Source organism: Onychomys torridus, chromosome 15, assembly GCF_903995425.1.
Source record: "Onychomys torridus chromosome 15, mOncTor1.1, whole genome shotgun sequence".
In the NCBI taxonomy this organism is placed as follows: Eukaryota; Metazoa; Chordata; class Mammalia; order Rodentia; family Cricetidae; genus Onychomys; species Onychomys torridus.
Genome location: NC_050457.1, coordinates 55,762,434 through 55,776,937, shown reverse-complemented (window position 1 = coordinate 55,776,937; position 14,504 = coordinate 55,762,434). Strand labels below are relative to the sequence as shown.

Here is a 14,504-nt window from a genome sequence, read left to right as displayed (position 1 = left end):
TTATATACTGCCCCTGACAAAAAGAATCACAAAGCAATTTCAAGTACTTAGACACAAACGTTTGCTTGTTGAACTTGAAATGCCCTGATGATACCTATTAACCAGACTGAAAGTGATGTTAAATGAGGGATATAGAAGGATGCCACATGACTAATCTAAAGAGAAATAGGATGGAAGAAAAGAATCATTGAGTGAACTGCACTGGACCAAAGTGACCCAAGTAGACAGGAAAGAGAGATCTCAACAAGAAGGAAATAATAGGCTTCAGTTAACAGAGACTGTGTTTGAGAAAGTACATTGACCAGCACAAAATGAAGTAGAATGAGATTTTGACAATTTCTCAGAATAAATATTCTTCTGGTTTGAAAGATATTGTAATAATTTTGTGCCATAAGTTATATTTATTTTCCTTTTTTTTTGCTTGTTCTAATTTATTTGTCTGCTGTTTTTAGTGAGCCATTTCTCAGACCATTAATGTTAATACTTGGACACTAAAAATAAAGAATAAATGTATGGCATGTGCATGATTGCGATTGTCAAATTGTAAAATTATTCCTGATGTTACTCTCAGGGTGTCATCACACCTGAGAATTGTGCTTAAGTTATGAACAATCAGAGAGATCAGGAGAAGCCTATAAAGACAAAAGACTGAAGACAAGATGGACTACAGAAAATAAACAGGTAGCAAGAAATGTCAAAAAAGATGTTATTACTAAAATTTCAAGATTCTGTGAACTAAAACAATAAAGTGTGTGAAGGGGGAAGGAAAGAGGAGATAGAGAGTAAGACAAACTCAAATCTAGGGCCTCCAAATGAGTTGTATTACACTCTATTAATTCTCCTCCTGAATGCTAATGGCCAACTGTTGAGGACACTGAAATTGACATTACAGTATATCTTCTTAAAGGTAGTGTGTTCTTTCTCTTTATGTTTTTACTCCACTCTTTACCTAGATGGCAGTCACACAAGCACCCATCTTGACTGATGCAGGAAGCAGCATACTACAAACTCATCTCTCAAACAGTTCATTCTCTTATGAACCCTAATGAACTAGGTTTACTAAAGTACATTGATGTATTTTAAAAAATTTTATTGGATATGATAACAACATTTTTTAGTCACATGACACATGAAGTACTAACTCACACTTTTTAAAAATAATTTAAGTCAGTCCTTTATTTAGCAGATAAAAGTCTTATATATATATATATACATATATATATATATATATACACACACACACACACACACACACATGTATATATGTGTGTGTGTGTAAATACATTTATTCATTTATTTATTTATTTAATATCACATCAAACTTCTGAATTTTCCAGATAAAATAATCTTACCTTTCCTACATACTGAGTATCTGTACCTGTGTACTCTTCTAACAAGAAGAACTGGTTCCACATCCAGCCACGCTTGGTGCGATGGAGCATTTTCCCATCATCTTTTGTCAGATTCACTATCCTTCTTAGTAAATGACTGCTATCCTTTGCTTGTAATGGGTTGTTGTCAACTCTATGAAGCATGCAAGTCCAGATGATCAGTGGAAGGCAATGGTAAGTCCTCATTATCTTCAACTTCAGAAGGCTGAAAACGTCAATGTATGTTCTGTAGAAGAAAATGATTTTATTAGGATGTGTCTCATTTTCATGTAGCCTGGATATTGGATCACTTTTATATACTATTTAAAGTAATGAAAAGTATTATATATATGTATGTACATATATATATAATAGTTTTGAAAATATATCAAAGAACTGACTTTAAAAACATAAATATTGAAATATAAATATAAGAAATAAGATTACACACACACACACACACACACACACACACACACACACATATATATATATATATGTTCAAGTATTTGTGCAAATACATATTTCAAATACACACAACAGCTTAGTTTAGGCTGGCAATATTAAAGTAAAAAATAAGTTCAAATATTAAAACCACTAAAAGTTCTGCAAACTAAACTTTTTAACACAGCAGTCATGTAATTAATTCTTTGAAATTGAAAGTTTTAAAGTGAAGAAATAATTACATGTCCAAGAACCTCTACACTTGAAAATACTTTTTTTCCTATTATCCAGCATTACTCAGACTGTACCCCCTCATTCTACTTTAGAATTAGATTGAATGAAAGTAAGGAAGTGAGGGAAAAAGTAGTTCTTCACTAATAATGAAAACTAGATTAAATCAACTCAAAATGGGTTAAAAATCTTTCGCTTAGGACCAAAAACTAGTAGAAAATAAAAGGGGATTTTTATTAACTTTGATTTTTCCCATTGTGAGAATTTTGTTCTGATATTAACATTGCTGATCAGTGTTTCGGAGAATTTTTAAATATACTGTTTATTTCTAAACAATGTTTTTGATTAGAAATTCATTTTCTTTGTGGAATGTAGATATTTGAGTGGGGAAAATCTAATTGTATTAGATGTATCAGAGTTTGGGCAATGAAGAATACTGTGAAACTTTGTAACATTAAAATAAAATAAAATAAAATAAAATAAAATAAAATAAAATAAAATAAATTCACATTTGCTTTCACCACAGTCCAAGCTACTGAAGTTTCCCAACATAAAATTTAGAGGTCAATGTGACTAATTAGAAAATATATTAGAGAGTAGGAGAGAGATTTGGGAGGAGGGCATTAATGAAGTGTGTTCACTAAGGTATGATCATGATGCTTTCTAGAAAGATAATGAAATGAGTATTGATTACTAAAATTCTCTTATGAGAATGTGTATGAATCTTAATAGGAACACACACACACACACACACACACACACACACACACACACTTCAGTTTCTCTATGCCTCTCCTTTAATTTAGCTACTGCAGCGACTTCTATGGTTCCTACAACTTCACAAATGCCCCTTTGAAATTTCTGAGAAGTATTTGAAGTGAAGTATGAAACATCACTGAGTTTCATGCAGATGCCTGCTCAAGACATACTGTGTATGCCTGTGTGTATGTTTCTTTCCCTTAATACAAGATTGTGCACTTTGGATTAAAGACTGTAAAACTGCAAGAGATGTTTGGAGATTTGGACACTTTATTTTACAGACAAGACATTGATTTAGAGATTAGAATGTGACAGTTTGGCCCGAGTGTTTGGACTTCTCTTAAATCCCTGTGCTGATAACCTATCCGCAGCAAATGTTCATTGGTAGATGACTAAGCCAGGGATCAGTGTTACTCATGGAAAATTTAGTTTCTTATAAGAACATGGTGGAAATTGAGTTCTATTTAACTAGAGCTACATAAGAGCATATGGAAGGCAGACAATTCTCAAACTGCACCAAGAGGGCACCTTGATCATGCACATAACAGTACCCATAACTTAAAATAAAATGATTGCTGCTAATTTGCTCATTGTATATTATGTAGAAATAGTAGCCAGAATCAACTAGGAGAAAGAAAAAAATACAATATGTATGTATTTGAAGACATTTTTAAATTTTTATTTTATAATTTAATTTAATGTTACATATCAGCCACAGGTTCCCCTGTCCTCCTGCCCTCCCCCCAGCCCACCCCGCATTCCCATCTCCTCCAGGCAAGAAATCCCCTGGGGATTCAGCTCAACCTGGTGGATTCAGTCCAGGCAGGTCCAGTCCCCTCATCCCAGGCTGAGCAAAGTGTCCCTGCATAGGCCCCAGGTTCCAAACATCCAGCTCATGCACTATGGACAGGTCCCAGTCCCACTGCCGTGGGGCCTCCCAAGCAGTTCAAGCTAATCAACTATCTCACTTATCCAGAGGGCCTGATCCAGTAGGGGGCTCCTCCGCTATTGGTTCACAGTTCATGTGTTTCCATTAGTTTGGCTATTTGTCCCTGTGCTTTTTCCAATCTTTGTCTCAACAATTATCACTCATACAATCCCTCCACTTTCTCGCCAATTGGACTCCTGGAGCTCCACCTGGGGCCTGGTCATGGATCTCTGCATCCGTTTCCATCAAAAATTGGATGAGAGTTCTACCATGACAGGGTTTTTGGCCATCTGTTCACCAGAGTAGGTCAGTTCAGGCTTTCTCTTGACCACTGCCAGTAGTCTATAGTGGAGGTATCTTTGTGGATATCTGGGGACCTCTCTAGCACTTTGCTTCTTCCTATTCCCATGGGGTCTTCATTTATCATGGTCTCTTTTTCCTTGTTCTCCCTTTCTGTTATTGTTCCAGCTGGGATCTCCTGCTCTTCTAAGCTTTCTTTGCCCAGACCCTTGCCCTTTGTCAACCCCCCACTCACGTCCAGTTTGCTCATGTAGATCTCTTCCATTTCTCTGTAGTTGGGTGATCCCTGTGTCTTTCTTAGGGTCCTCTTTTTTAGGTAGCTTCCCCTGGAGTTGTGAGTAGCAGTCTAGTCATCCTTTGCTTTACATCTAGTATCCACCTATGAGTGAGTACATACCATGTTTGTCTTTCTGAGTCTGGGTTACCTTACTCGGGATGATTTAAAATTTGTGCAATTAATAGTTTTGCCTATATGCCTACTCTGATCTGCACAAATCTTACCTGGTTTATCCATAGACATATTATTTGCATTTTTGATGTTTTTCTATCATATACTTTTACAAACCTCCAAGTAACCATTTGAAAAATATGACATCTCACCTCAGTTTTTTCTTGTTTACTTTTTTGAATTTTTAAGAGATTTTTTAAAATTCATTTTATGAACCAACCACAGTTCCCCCTATTTTCCCTCCTCCCACCTTGCTCAGCCTTCTCTCCAACCCATCCTCCATTCCCTCCTCCAAAAAAGTAAGACTTCCCCTGGGGACTCAGCAAGCCTGTTACATTCACTTGAGGCAGGTACAAGCCCCTCCCCCTGCATCAAAGCTGTGCAAGGTGTCCCTCCATAGATAGTGGACTCCAAAGTGTCAGTTTGTGCATGAGGAATAGATTCTGTTCCCACTGCCACAGGGACCTGTAACTAGACCAAGATACACAACAGTTTTGCTTATGCAGAGGGACTAGTCCAGTCCCATGAAGGCTCCACACCTGTTGGTCTAAAGTCCACGAGTTACCACTAATTTGGTTCGATTGTGTTTGAAGGTTTCCCTATCATGATCTTGATGGCCCTTACTCATAGAATGTCTCTTCCCTCTGTTCAATTGGAGCCTGGATCTTGACCTGGTGCTTGGCTGTGGATCTCTGCATCTGCTTCCATCAGTTGCTGCATGAAGGTTCTATGATGACAGTTAGGGTATTCACCAATGTGATTATGAGGGTAAGCCAGCTCAGGCACTTTATCCACTATTGCTAGAAGTCTAAGCTGGGGTCATCCTTGTGGATTCCTGGAGACTACCCTCAACCAAAGAATGGATAAAGAATATGTGGTACATATACACAATGGAGTACTACTCAGCAGTAATAAAACAATGACATCATGAAATTTTCAGGCAAATAGATGAAACTAGAAAACATCATCTTGAGTGAGGTAACCCAGATTAGAAAGACAAACATGGTGTGTACTAACTCATAAGTGGATACTAAATGTAAAGCAAAGGATAACCAGATTATAACCCACAGCTCCAGAGGAGCTAGCTAACAAGGAGAACCCTAAGAGTGATGCATGGATCACCCTGGGAAGAGGAAATTGTAGTGGATAGCCATCCCAGCATTGGCCTGGAAGTTCCAACCCCCACAAGGCAGGGCGGAGGAGGAAGCAGAAGACCAAGGATCGAGAGGAGGTCTCTCTCTTAGTTCCAGGACCCTGAATGCTGGAGGTAGACCGAGCAGAGTCTTCAGAGAACACCACTGGACTGCGCTATACCTTTGCCAAACCCTGCAACCTACCCCTTCATTTGTAAGTTACCCCACAAAATAAATCTCCCTTTAAACTATGTGGAGTGGCCTTAATAATAATTATTATTTTCACCAATAGGAAATAGATGACATCTCCTGAGTAAACTGGGCGTCAGAAGGGCAATAGAGGGTAGGGAATGGGGGATGAGAACATCAGGGAAGGGATGGTCAAGCTAGAGCAGGAACAGAGTGGGAGAGCAATGAAAGAAATATCTTGATAGAGAGAGAGACATCATGGGGATAGGAGATATCATGGTGCTAGGGAAGTTTTTATGGTTTTCTATTACACTGTAAATTTATGACCTTCTCAAGGAGGAACATAGCATTTATTATTCTATTCATTTAGTATTCAACATGATGGCCTCCTTCACTTGGATATAATATAGTTGGTATGAATGATGTTTGACAGTTGTAGTTCATTATGCCCTACACACAACCTAGTATGCACTTACTTATTTAAGTAAAACTATCTGGTTGATGGATCAGTGCTTAATACTTTGGCAGTTTATTTTCAACCTAGGCTCACCTGTTGAATGCCCATCAGTGTAATGGATAAACAATACCAGAGACTGATGTAAAAATTGACCATAGAAGGTTTTTTTTGTTTTTTTTTTTTGACCAGAGTCAGAGACTATTTTTGTTTTTGTAACATCAATCATGAAATTTGTAGTGCTCTTACTGAAATTCAGAGAAGTTTGCCTTAAGTTAGATTAAATGTTAACAGCCCAGCATGACTGCTCTAAATTATAGAATGTTTTTTCATGAACTTTGCCACTCTCTGATTTAATACCTTTACTTTAGTCAACTTTTTTTTTTGTATATTTGTTTCACATTTAGGAACATTACTGTAAACCTCTTGTGGCCAATTTAACACCTGCACATTCTTTGGCTCTGAGATAAAAGTGCACAGTTTAAAAGGTTTTCTGCTACATTTGATTTAAAAATTAGCAATCTCATGTCCCATGGGGTTTATTAAAAATTCTTCACATCTTTTATTTATTCAGTAGCAACAAGCTGATTACTAAATTTTCTATGCCTAATTATCTCTATCAGCCTCAACTGCTGTGCATTTTTAATATCACTTTTGTTGATAAATAACCATCAAATGCATTATAAAATACAGTATTTTTAAATTTGGTTTAGCTTTGATTTTGTAATTAGGTAATTCATTTGAATCTTATTTGTTTTAAAAACTGAATATTGTTTTCATAGTCACTTAACTATATTTAAATTCCATTTTATTTCTATTTTAGAATCATTAAAATAATTGTGTTTTGCTGTAGTTAAGCTGAATGCTTAACAGTTAAATATCTAACTGAAATTGAATATATTTCTGCCTCTATTTACTTATATAATTATAATCCAAATAAATATTTAAAAGCTTTATTTTATTATTAATCATGTGTATATGAGTGCATCTGCACGTGAGTATATGTATATTTGAGTGCAGTTACCCCTGGAGTCCAGAAGAGGACACTGGAAGCCCAGGCACTGGAGTTATATAGTAGTTGTAATTAACCCAATGTGGTTGGTAGGAAATGAACTCTGGTCTTCTGCAAGAACAATATATGTTCTTAAAAACTGAACCATTCATCTGATCTCTTCAATTAGATCATTTAATACTGTTTTTTTTTTTTTCAGGAAGGTTTCCAGAAAGAATTGTACTTATAACACAAGTGCATGTGATTAAATTTGCTACTTTATCATATAAAATTCCTAATCAGCAAAGGATTTTGACAAATATTACAATATTATTCTTAATAGCAGCATAATTTACATTTTTCCCAATGACATATCTGAGTTCTGTGGAGATGAAGCAACATGTTTTTCATATGTATTACTCTTCTATTGCCATGACAAAACACTATGACCAAAGCAACATATAACATATATGAGGGTCATTCTCATTCACTCAAACCACTTCTGGGATAATGTAGAAACCCAGTGAAATGGAAACTCCAAGGAATCTACAAGATTCACCCAAGCAACGACTCATAATAATGTAGATATGCAGCCTGAACTGCCCATCATCTGTAATCAAGACTTCCAATGGAAGGTTTGGAACACCAACCCAGCCACAAATCCTTCAACATACATCTTATCCTCCTACCAAGAGGTGATGGGGTAAAGGTGGTACAGAACTTGTCAGGTGGCCAACTAATGACTAGTCCAACTTGAGACTCATGCCAGGCCTGATGTTGCCTGGAGGCCCAGGAACAGAGTAGGGATAGCCCATACACCTGAGGTAGAATCAAATACAGCCAGCCCCCACTCATACCTCCTAAAAAAAGACAATGAAATGATGCCTAATAGTATTCTGCTATACTCCTAGACTGGAACCTAGTATAATGGTCATCAGACATGATTCACCCAGGAACTGATGGGAGCAGATGCAGAGACCTATAGCCAAACATTATGCAGAGTTCTGGGAATCCTGCTGAAGAGGGGAAGGAAGGACTGTAGAAGCCAGAGGGGTCAAGGACTCCACAAAATAATATCTTACAGCAGCCTTGATGCAGCAGGGAGGGGCTTGGTTCTTCCCTAATTGAATGAACCAGACTTTGCTGACACCCATGGTAGGCTTTACCCTTTAGGAGGAGAGGATGGGTAGGTGGGTTGGTAGGCGGAAGCTGTGGGGAAGCAGGAGGTTGGGTGGGAGAGGGATCTATGGTTGATATATAAAATGAATATTTTTAAAATGAAAAAAAATCTATAAATATAAAAGGTGCTTTATAATAGAAAAAAATATCCCATAGAATCAACTAATGATGATTTATCATCACTCTTAGATACTGGAGTGAAAAAAAAGGGATCTTGTATGGGTATGACCTAAGTTCTCTGCATATATGTTATAATTTTGTATCTTGGTATTCTTGTGGGACTACTAACAGTGGGAACAGTCTCACCTTTTGCCTGATTTTGGGTTCCTTTTTCTCCTACTGAGTTGCCTTGCCTAGCATTAATATGAGGGGTCTGCTGTGGAATAATCCTTCTGTCCACTGTGTGAATATATGTCACTATGATTGGTTTAATGAACAAGCTAACTGGCTAATAGCTGAACAGGATAAAGTTAGGCAGGAAAGCCAAACTGAGAATGATGGGATGAGGAAAGGAAGAGTCAGAAGAGTCTCCAGCCAGATGGAGAATGAGTAGAACATACAAAAGGGGATAAAGGTGAAGCTATGAGCCTTGAGGCAGCACATAGATTAAAAGAAACGGGTTAAGTTCTAAGAGCTAGTTAGTAACAAGCCTGAGTTATGGCCAGTATTTAATTTATATTAAGTTTCTGAGTCATTTATCTGGGAAGCAAATGTTGGTTTTTTGGGTACAGATGGATGGGACAGGAAAACTCCATCTACATATGGTGTCCAATGTAGAATAAGAATTTACACACACACACACACACACACACACACACACACACACACATACATACACAAACACACGTTTAAAAAAAAGAATTCTAAACACAAAAGTAAACAGAAACATGCACAGCTTCTTGGTAATAGCATTTTCTCAGGTGGGCTCTGTTTGCTGGTGGAGAGCAGAGGCAGAGTTTCTTTAGGAAAAGGCTTCCTGACTCAGTACTAGCAACAAGAAATGCATGGCTCTTTTCAGAGGCCTTGCTACCAAACACTGAAATGGAGTTTATGAGCAGTGCATGGCATGCTACTTGGTGGTGGCATGGACCCAAAAGCTTCCCACATTTAGTTTGGTAAAAGTACCTCCATTTGGAGACTAGGCTCTCATGGAACCAAGGGGGAGAAGCCAGCTGCCAACACACCATGATCTGAGTTATGTAGCAGTTTAATTTTTACTCATGTAGACCAAAACAAAAAACAAAAACAAAAACAAAAAAACCAAACAAACAAACAAACAAAAACCCACCACTTTAAAGATAGATTGAGATGGAAATATCTTCTAGATGGGTTACAGTGTGTTTAAAAATGTACAAATGGCTGGGCAGTCTTGGCGCACGCCTTTAATCCCAGCACTTAGGAGGCAGAGACAGGCAGATCTCTGTGAGTTCAAGGCCAGTCTGGTCCACCAAGTGAGCTTCAGGAAAAGACACAAAGCTACACAGAGAAACCCTGTATCAAAAAACAAAACAAACAAACAAAAATGTACAAAGGCTTAGGAGAGAGAGAAGAAAATGAGAATATACAGTCCTAGATTAAAATATACAGTTTTAATAAAGTTCTTTAAAAAGGAGAAAAGTAATATAAAATAGTCACATATATATGAAAAATACACAGAATCTGGTATGTTTATATATATATATATAAACTGACTTCAAAATTTAAATCAAAAGAAATGTTTCCAGAAAAAAAAATGCCAGGTGGTGGTGGTGCACACTTTTAATCCCAGCACTCAGGAGGCAGAGGCAGGTGGATTTCTGTGAGTTCGAGGCTATCCTGGGCTACAGAGTGAGATCCAGGAAAGGCACAAAGCTACACAGAGTAACCCTGTCTCAAAGGAAAAAAAAAAAAAGGTATGCTGCTTTGGGGGAAGTTATGCTTTTATTTCTACAGGAAATGAGAGGTTGTGGATTCATTCTGGGTTAAAGAAAATCAGTTTTGATGGAGGAAGACCCCCTGAAATCCTGACTACAGACAAAAAAATAAACCTAAAAGAACAACAAGACACATAATATATATTTAACCTACTCAAACACATAACAAAAAAATTAATCTTTGACTGACTTATGTACTTGTACTTGTATTAATACAAGTCTGTACTTGTATTAATGCAGATATGTATGTTATCTTTATAAGTTTATGCATTATGGGGACCAGATACCAATAAAAATATGATGATCCAGCATCCAAACCTGCTTCAAGACTGCTAAGATGATCCAGCCTCACAGAGTACTCCAGCCAAGACTTAACAATTATCCAATTTTCTTAAGGTTCTCCAAAATTTGTCAATGCCCTTACACAACAGGAAGCAAAGTAGAAATCTACACCTACCTTTCCAAAAGATGGGTTATAGATACTTATTATTGTTTAAGGGGGTTGGTTACTAGTTGTTATTGGTAATATTCAAGAAAAAAAAAGCTGAAATTAGATTCAGGGTTCTCATTCCAAAATGAAAAGGGGGATATAAAATGATAGAATGAAATGGTAGATTATTGAATCTACTTTAATAAAAAAACAACTATTAATCTTCAATATTTGACATTGATATGGATTTTTGTTTGTTGATACAAACTTAATGTTAATTTTTTATTGTAAATGTATATTTCTACTCTTGTTTAAGGTATTGTCTTTATGCAGCTCATTTAAAAATATAATGTTTAAATACAAAGATAGAGACTAATAGTTATCTATTATAATCAAACTTATAGTCATGTTAGGTATGCTTTCCAGGTTATAAACAGATATGTTTAGACAGATAGATGGTCTTCAAACACTTTAGAGACCTACAGAATATGGCATTTAGTATGTTTAGTAACCTAATGCTTTTCATGAGAGTGAGACATGTCTGTTCCTGGCAGCATCACTCTACTCAGAGATGATGATGTTCATCGAAGAAATTCAAAATGGAGTTTGAATTTTTTTATGGAAAAAACTAGCTAATTGGGAAAAAATTTTCCCTTGCCTCGATTGATGATAATATACTCTCCAAACTGGACCACCAGGATTCAATAAAGGTGCCTACTTAACTTTGCCAAGACAAGATGGGATAGTCCTTTAGAATTCCCTGCTTTATAGGAAAGTCTGTCAGATATGCTTGGCCTGTAGGCCAGAACTGGATGCCTCAATATTACAGAGGAACATTTGGTGACTGTACAGGAAGTCAGATGTCCCTATCTTTAGGTAACATTTCATCCTTCTGGGCTCTTTGATGGAGTTAAAAATGAAATGGTTAAACTTATAGTTTTCCATAGTTGTGATAAAAAGCAAATTAGGTTTAAAACTTTAGACTCCTCAAGATAAGATAGATAATAGAAAAAAATTTTTGCCAAGTACAAATAGACTGGATATTGTAATTATAATTCCTTCTTGGTAACTGTTTTGTTGTATGTAATTTTACTATGTTAAAGTTAAAATCTTCCTTTTTAATTAGACAAAAAAAATGGGGAAATTCTGTGGAATAATATATTCACTGTGTGAATATATGTCACTGTGATTGGTTTAACAAGCTGACTGGCCAATAGCTACACAGTGAGGCTGGAAAGCAAAACTAAGAATGATGGGATGAAGAAGGGTAGAGTCAGAAGTGTTGTCAGCCAGATCAAGAAACGACTTGGACATACAAAATGAGATAGAGGGAAAAGTTACAAGCCTTGGGACAACACATAGATTATTAGCCATGGATTAAGCTGTAAGAGCTAGTGAGTAACATGCCTCAGCTATTAGTTCAGCATTTAATTCATATAAATTCTTGAGTCAGTTATTTGGGGAGCGACTGTCCGTTTTTTGGGAACAAGTGGTAGGGATAGAAAAACTTCACCTACAGGGGTATGCCTAGTCTTATTGTTAACTTGTGCCATGGCTGGTTGATATTCCTGAGAGGCTTGCCCTTTTCTGAGAGGAAAGGAGAAGTGGATCTGGGAGAGGGAAGTATGGGTGAAGGACTAGGGAGACAGGAAGGAGAAGAAACTGCAGCTGGATTACAATATATGAGAGAAGAATATATAAAAATGAAAAGAAACTATAGGTGACAAATACAGATATAAAACCTTTTGCAAGTGTCAGCAATTAATAAATTTCATATCAACATGAAGTACCAAGTCCCAGGAGAAAGATTCAAAAGAAAACCTAAAAATCTTTGCTAGGATGATGAAGTACAGTGGAAATTCTCCTTCATTGCTGATATACCATCCACTACAGAGAAGTCTTTTGCAATACTTAAAAGAGATAAAAGTTTTATACTCTAGAATAACAATTCTATTTCTACTTGTTGTACTTTAAAGTATTTTTCACCATAAAAAATACACAGTTGATTTTACATGATGCTTATTCATATTCATAACTTTTAAATATTTATTGATTTTTTTTATTCCATGTGTATGCATCCATGCCTGAGTGTGTGTATATGCATCACATGCATGCATAAACTCATGATGATCTGCATAGGGCATTCAATTATATGGAACTAGAATTACAGGCATTTTGTGAATGAATTGATATGGCTTCTGGAAATTTAACATGGGGTTTTCAAAGAGCAGTGAACACCCTCAGATCGGGAGCCATCTCTCCAGGCACTCAAATGCCTGTTAGAAAGTGAACGGACACATAATTTAACACATAACCATGAAGTGGACTGTAGCATAATGGTAAAAATGAAATGGGGTTCTAGGACTAAAAAAAAAAAAACGAAGGATTCAAATTTCTATGTGAGTGACTCTCTTATGAGAAGTATATGTGGGCTATATGGCATTCTGACTAGGTAAGTTCATGAAGCTCCAAAATTTCAAAAAATTTCCAGTGGTGCTGAGAAGAGAAGAGAGTTAAGTGAGTCACAGCAGCAGGTTTACTTACTGACATTGTTCTTTATAATAATACAATAGTGGGACATGAAACTTTCAATTTTCAAAACCTATTATATTTTATGTAGAGGGGTTTCAGTACTGAATTTTATTACATTCAAATTAAAAGAAAAGAAAATCTTTCAGAGCTGAGGTTTAGAAGGCTAGTTCCTAACAAAATAATTGATCTCAGCTTCAAATGATGAAACAATTTCAGTGATTAGGATGGAAAGGAAAAAAGGATATTCATGTATCTTTGAAAATGGGTGCTGCTTCTGACAGTAATTGGAAAACAATGGCGCACACACCATTGCAGTGAATAAAGACATTCCCACAGGGGTTGGGTTGACAAAATTTATCATGATGTTTCTATATCCTGGAATTAAACAGTGAAGTAAATTGGTTAATGATTATTGGGATGGGAATTTTTAATCTTTATGAAACTAATAAATAAGAAAAAGATAAATCCATTGTTAACACGATCCAAAACCAGTGTAAACTCACTTTCTACAATACAGATCACATGACTAGCTATTTTAAAATGTACAGATGCATATATCTGCACATTCTATTGCACAGATATGTAAATTCTTTGATGTGTCAAAGAGAAGTCTGAAAAGAATATCATCAATCACCAGTGAACTGACTTGTAAACCAAAGTTTGCATTCAAATAAATACCATGATCCAATTAAATAAAGCAGTATTTTGGAAAAAAATTCTCAGTCCTAGGACTAAAGGAAGAAAAATACATGGGATGAGACTGAAATGACTTGTAGTGTTGTACACTAATCCACGCACACAAGTGGAGCAAAACTACTGTCTTCCTGTGAGTATGAAAGTTATGATGATGAATGAACCCCTAAATGCCTAAACTAAAATAACTTTTATAACCTAATGGGCAATATTGTGTTATAATTGAACAAATAACATAAGAATGAGCAATTTTATGGTTCTAATCATGAGTGGTTGATTCAATTAATAATTGTGTAAAGAAATCTAGGCAAAAATATATACCAAATAATTTATGTTTATATTTTGCAGTTATGAGGAAGAACCTGTATTCAAGCTTCTTAACAATGGGACAGAGTAATTTCCTTCCACAACAAGCAAAATGAGAATTAGTTCAAATCCTTAATACTATACTGAAAATAGTCACAAACAACACCTCAGCTTCCTGAGATTAATATCAACAATGAAAAAGCA

General features: G+C 36.1%; 1 protein-coding gene across 1 annotated transcript in view; it reads right to left on the bottom strand.

Moving 5' to 3' along the window:
* Nucleotides 1-14,504, bottom strand: part of Cdh9 (cadherin 9) — a 135,638-nt gene that overhangs the window by 81,411 nt on the left and 39,723 nt on the right. Inside the window, exon 2 of the mRNA XM_036207228.1 lies at nucleotides 1,353-1,617. Within this exon, the coding sequence (XP_036063121.1) occupies nucleotides 1,353-1,577 (225 nt within the window). The 5' untranslated portion in view covers nucleotides 1,578-1,617. The remainder of the gene's footprint in view (nucleotides 1-1,352; nucleotides 1,618-14,504) is intronic.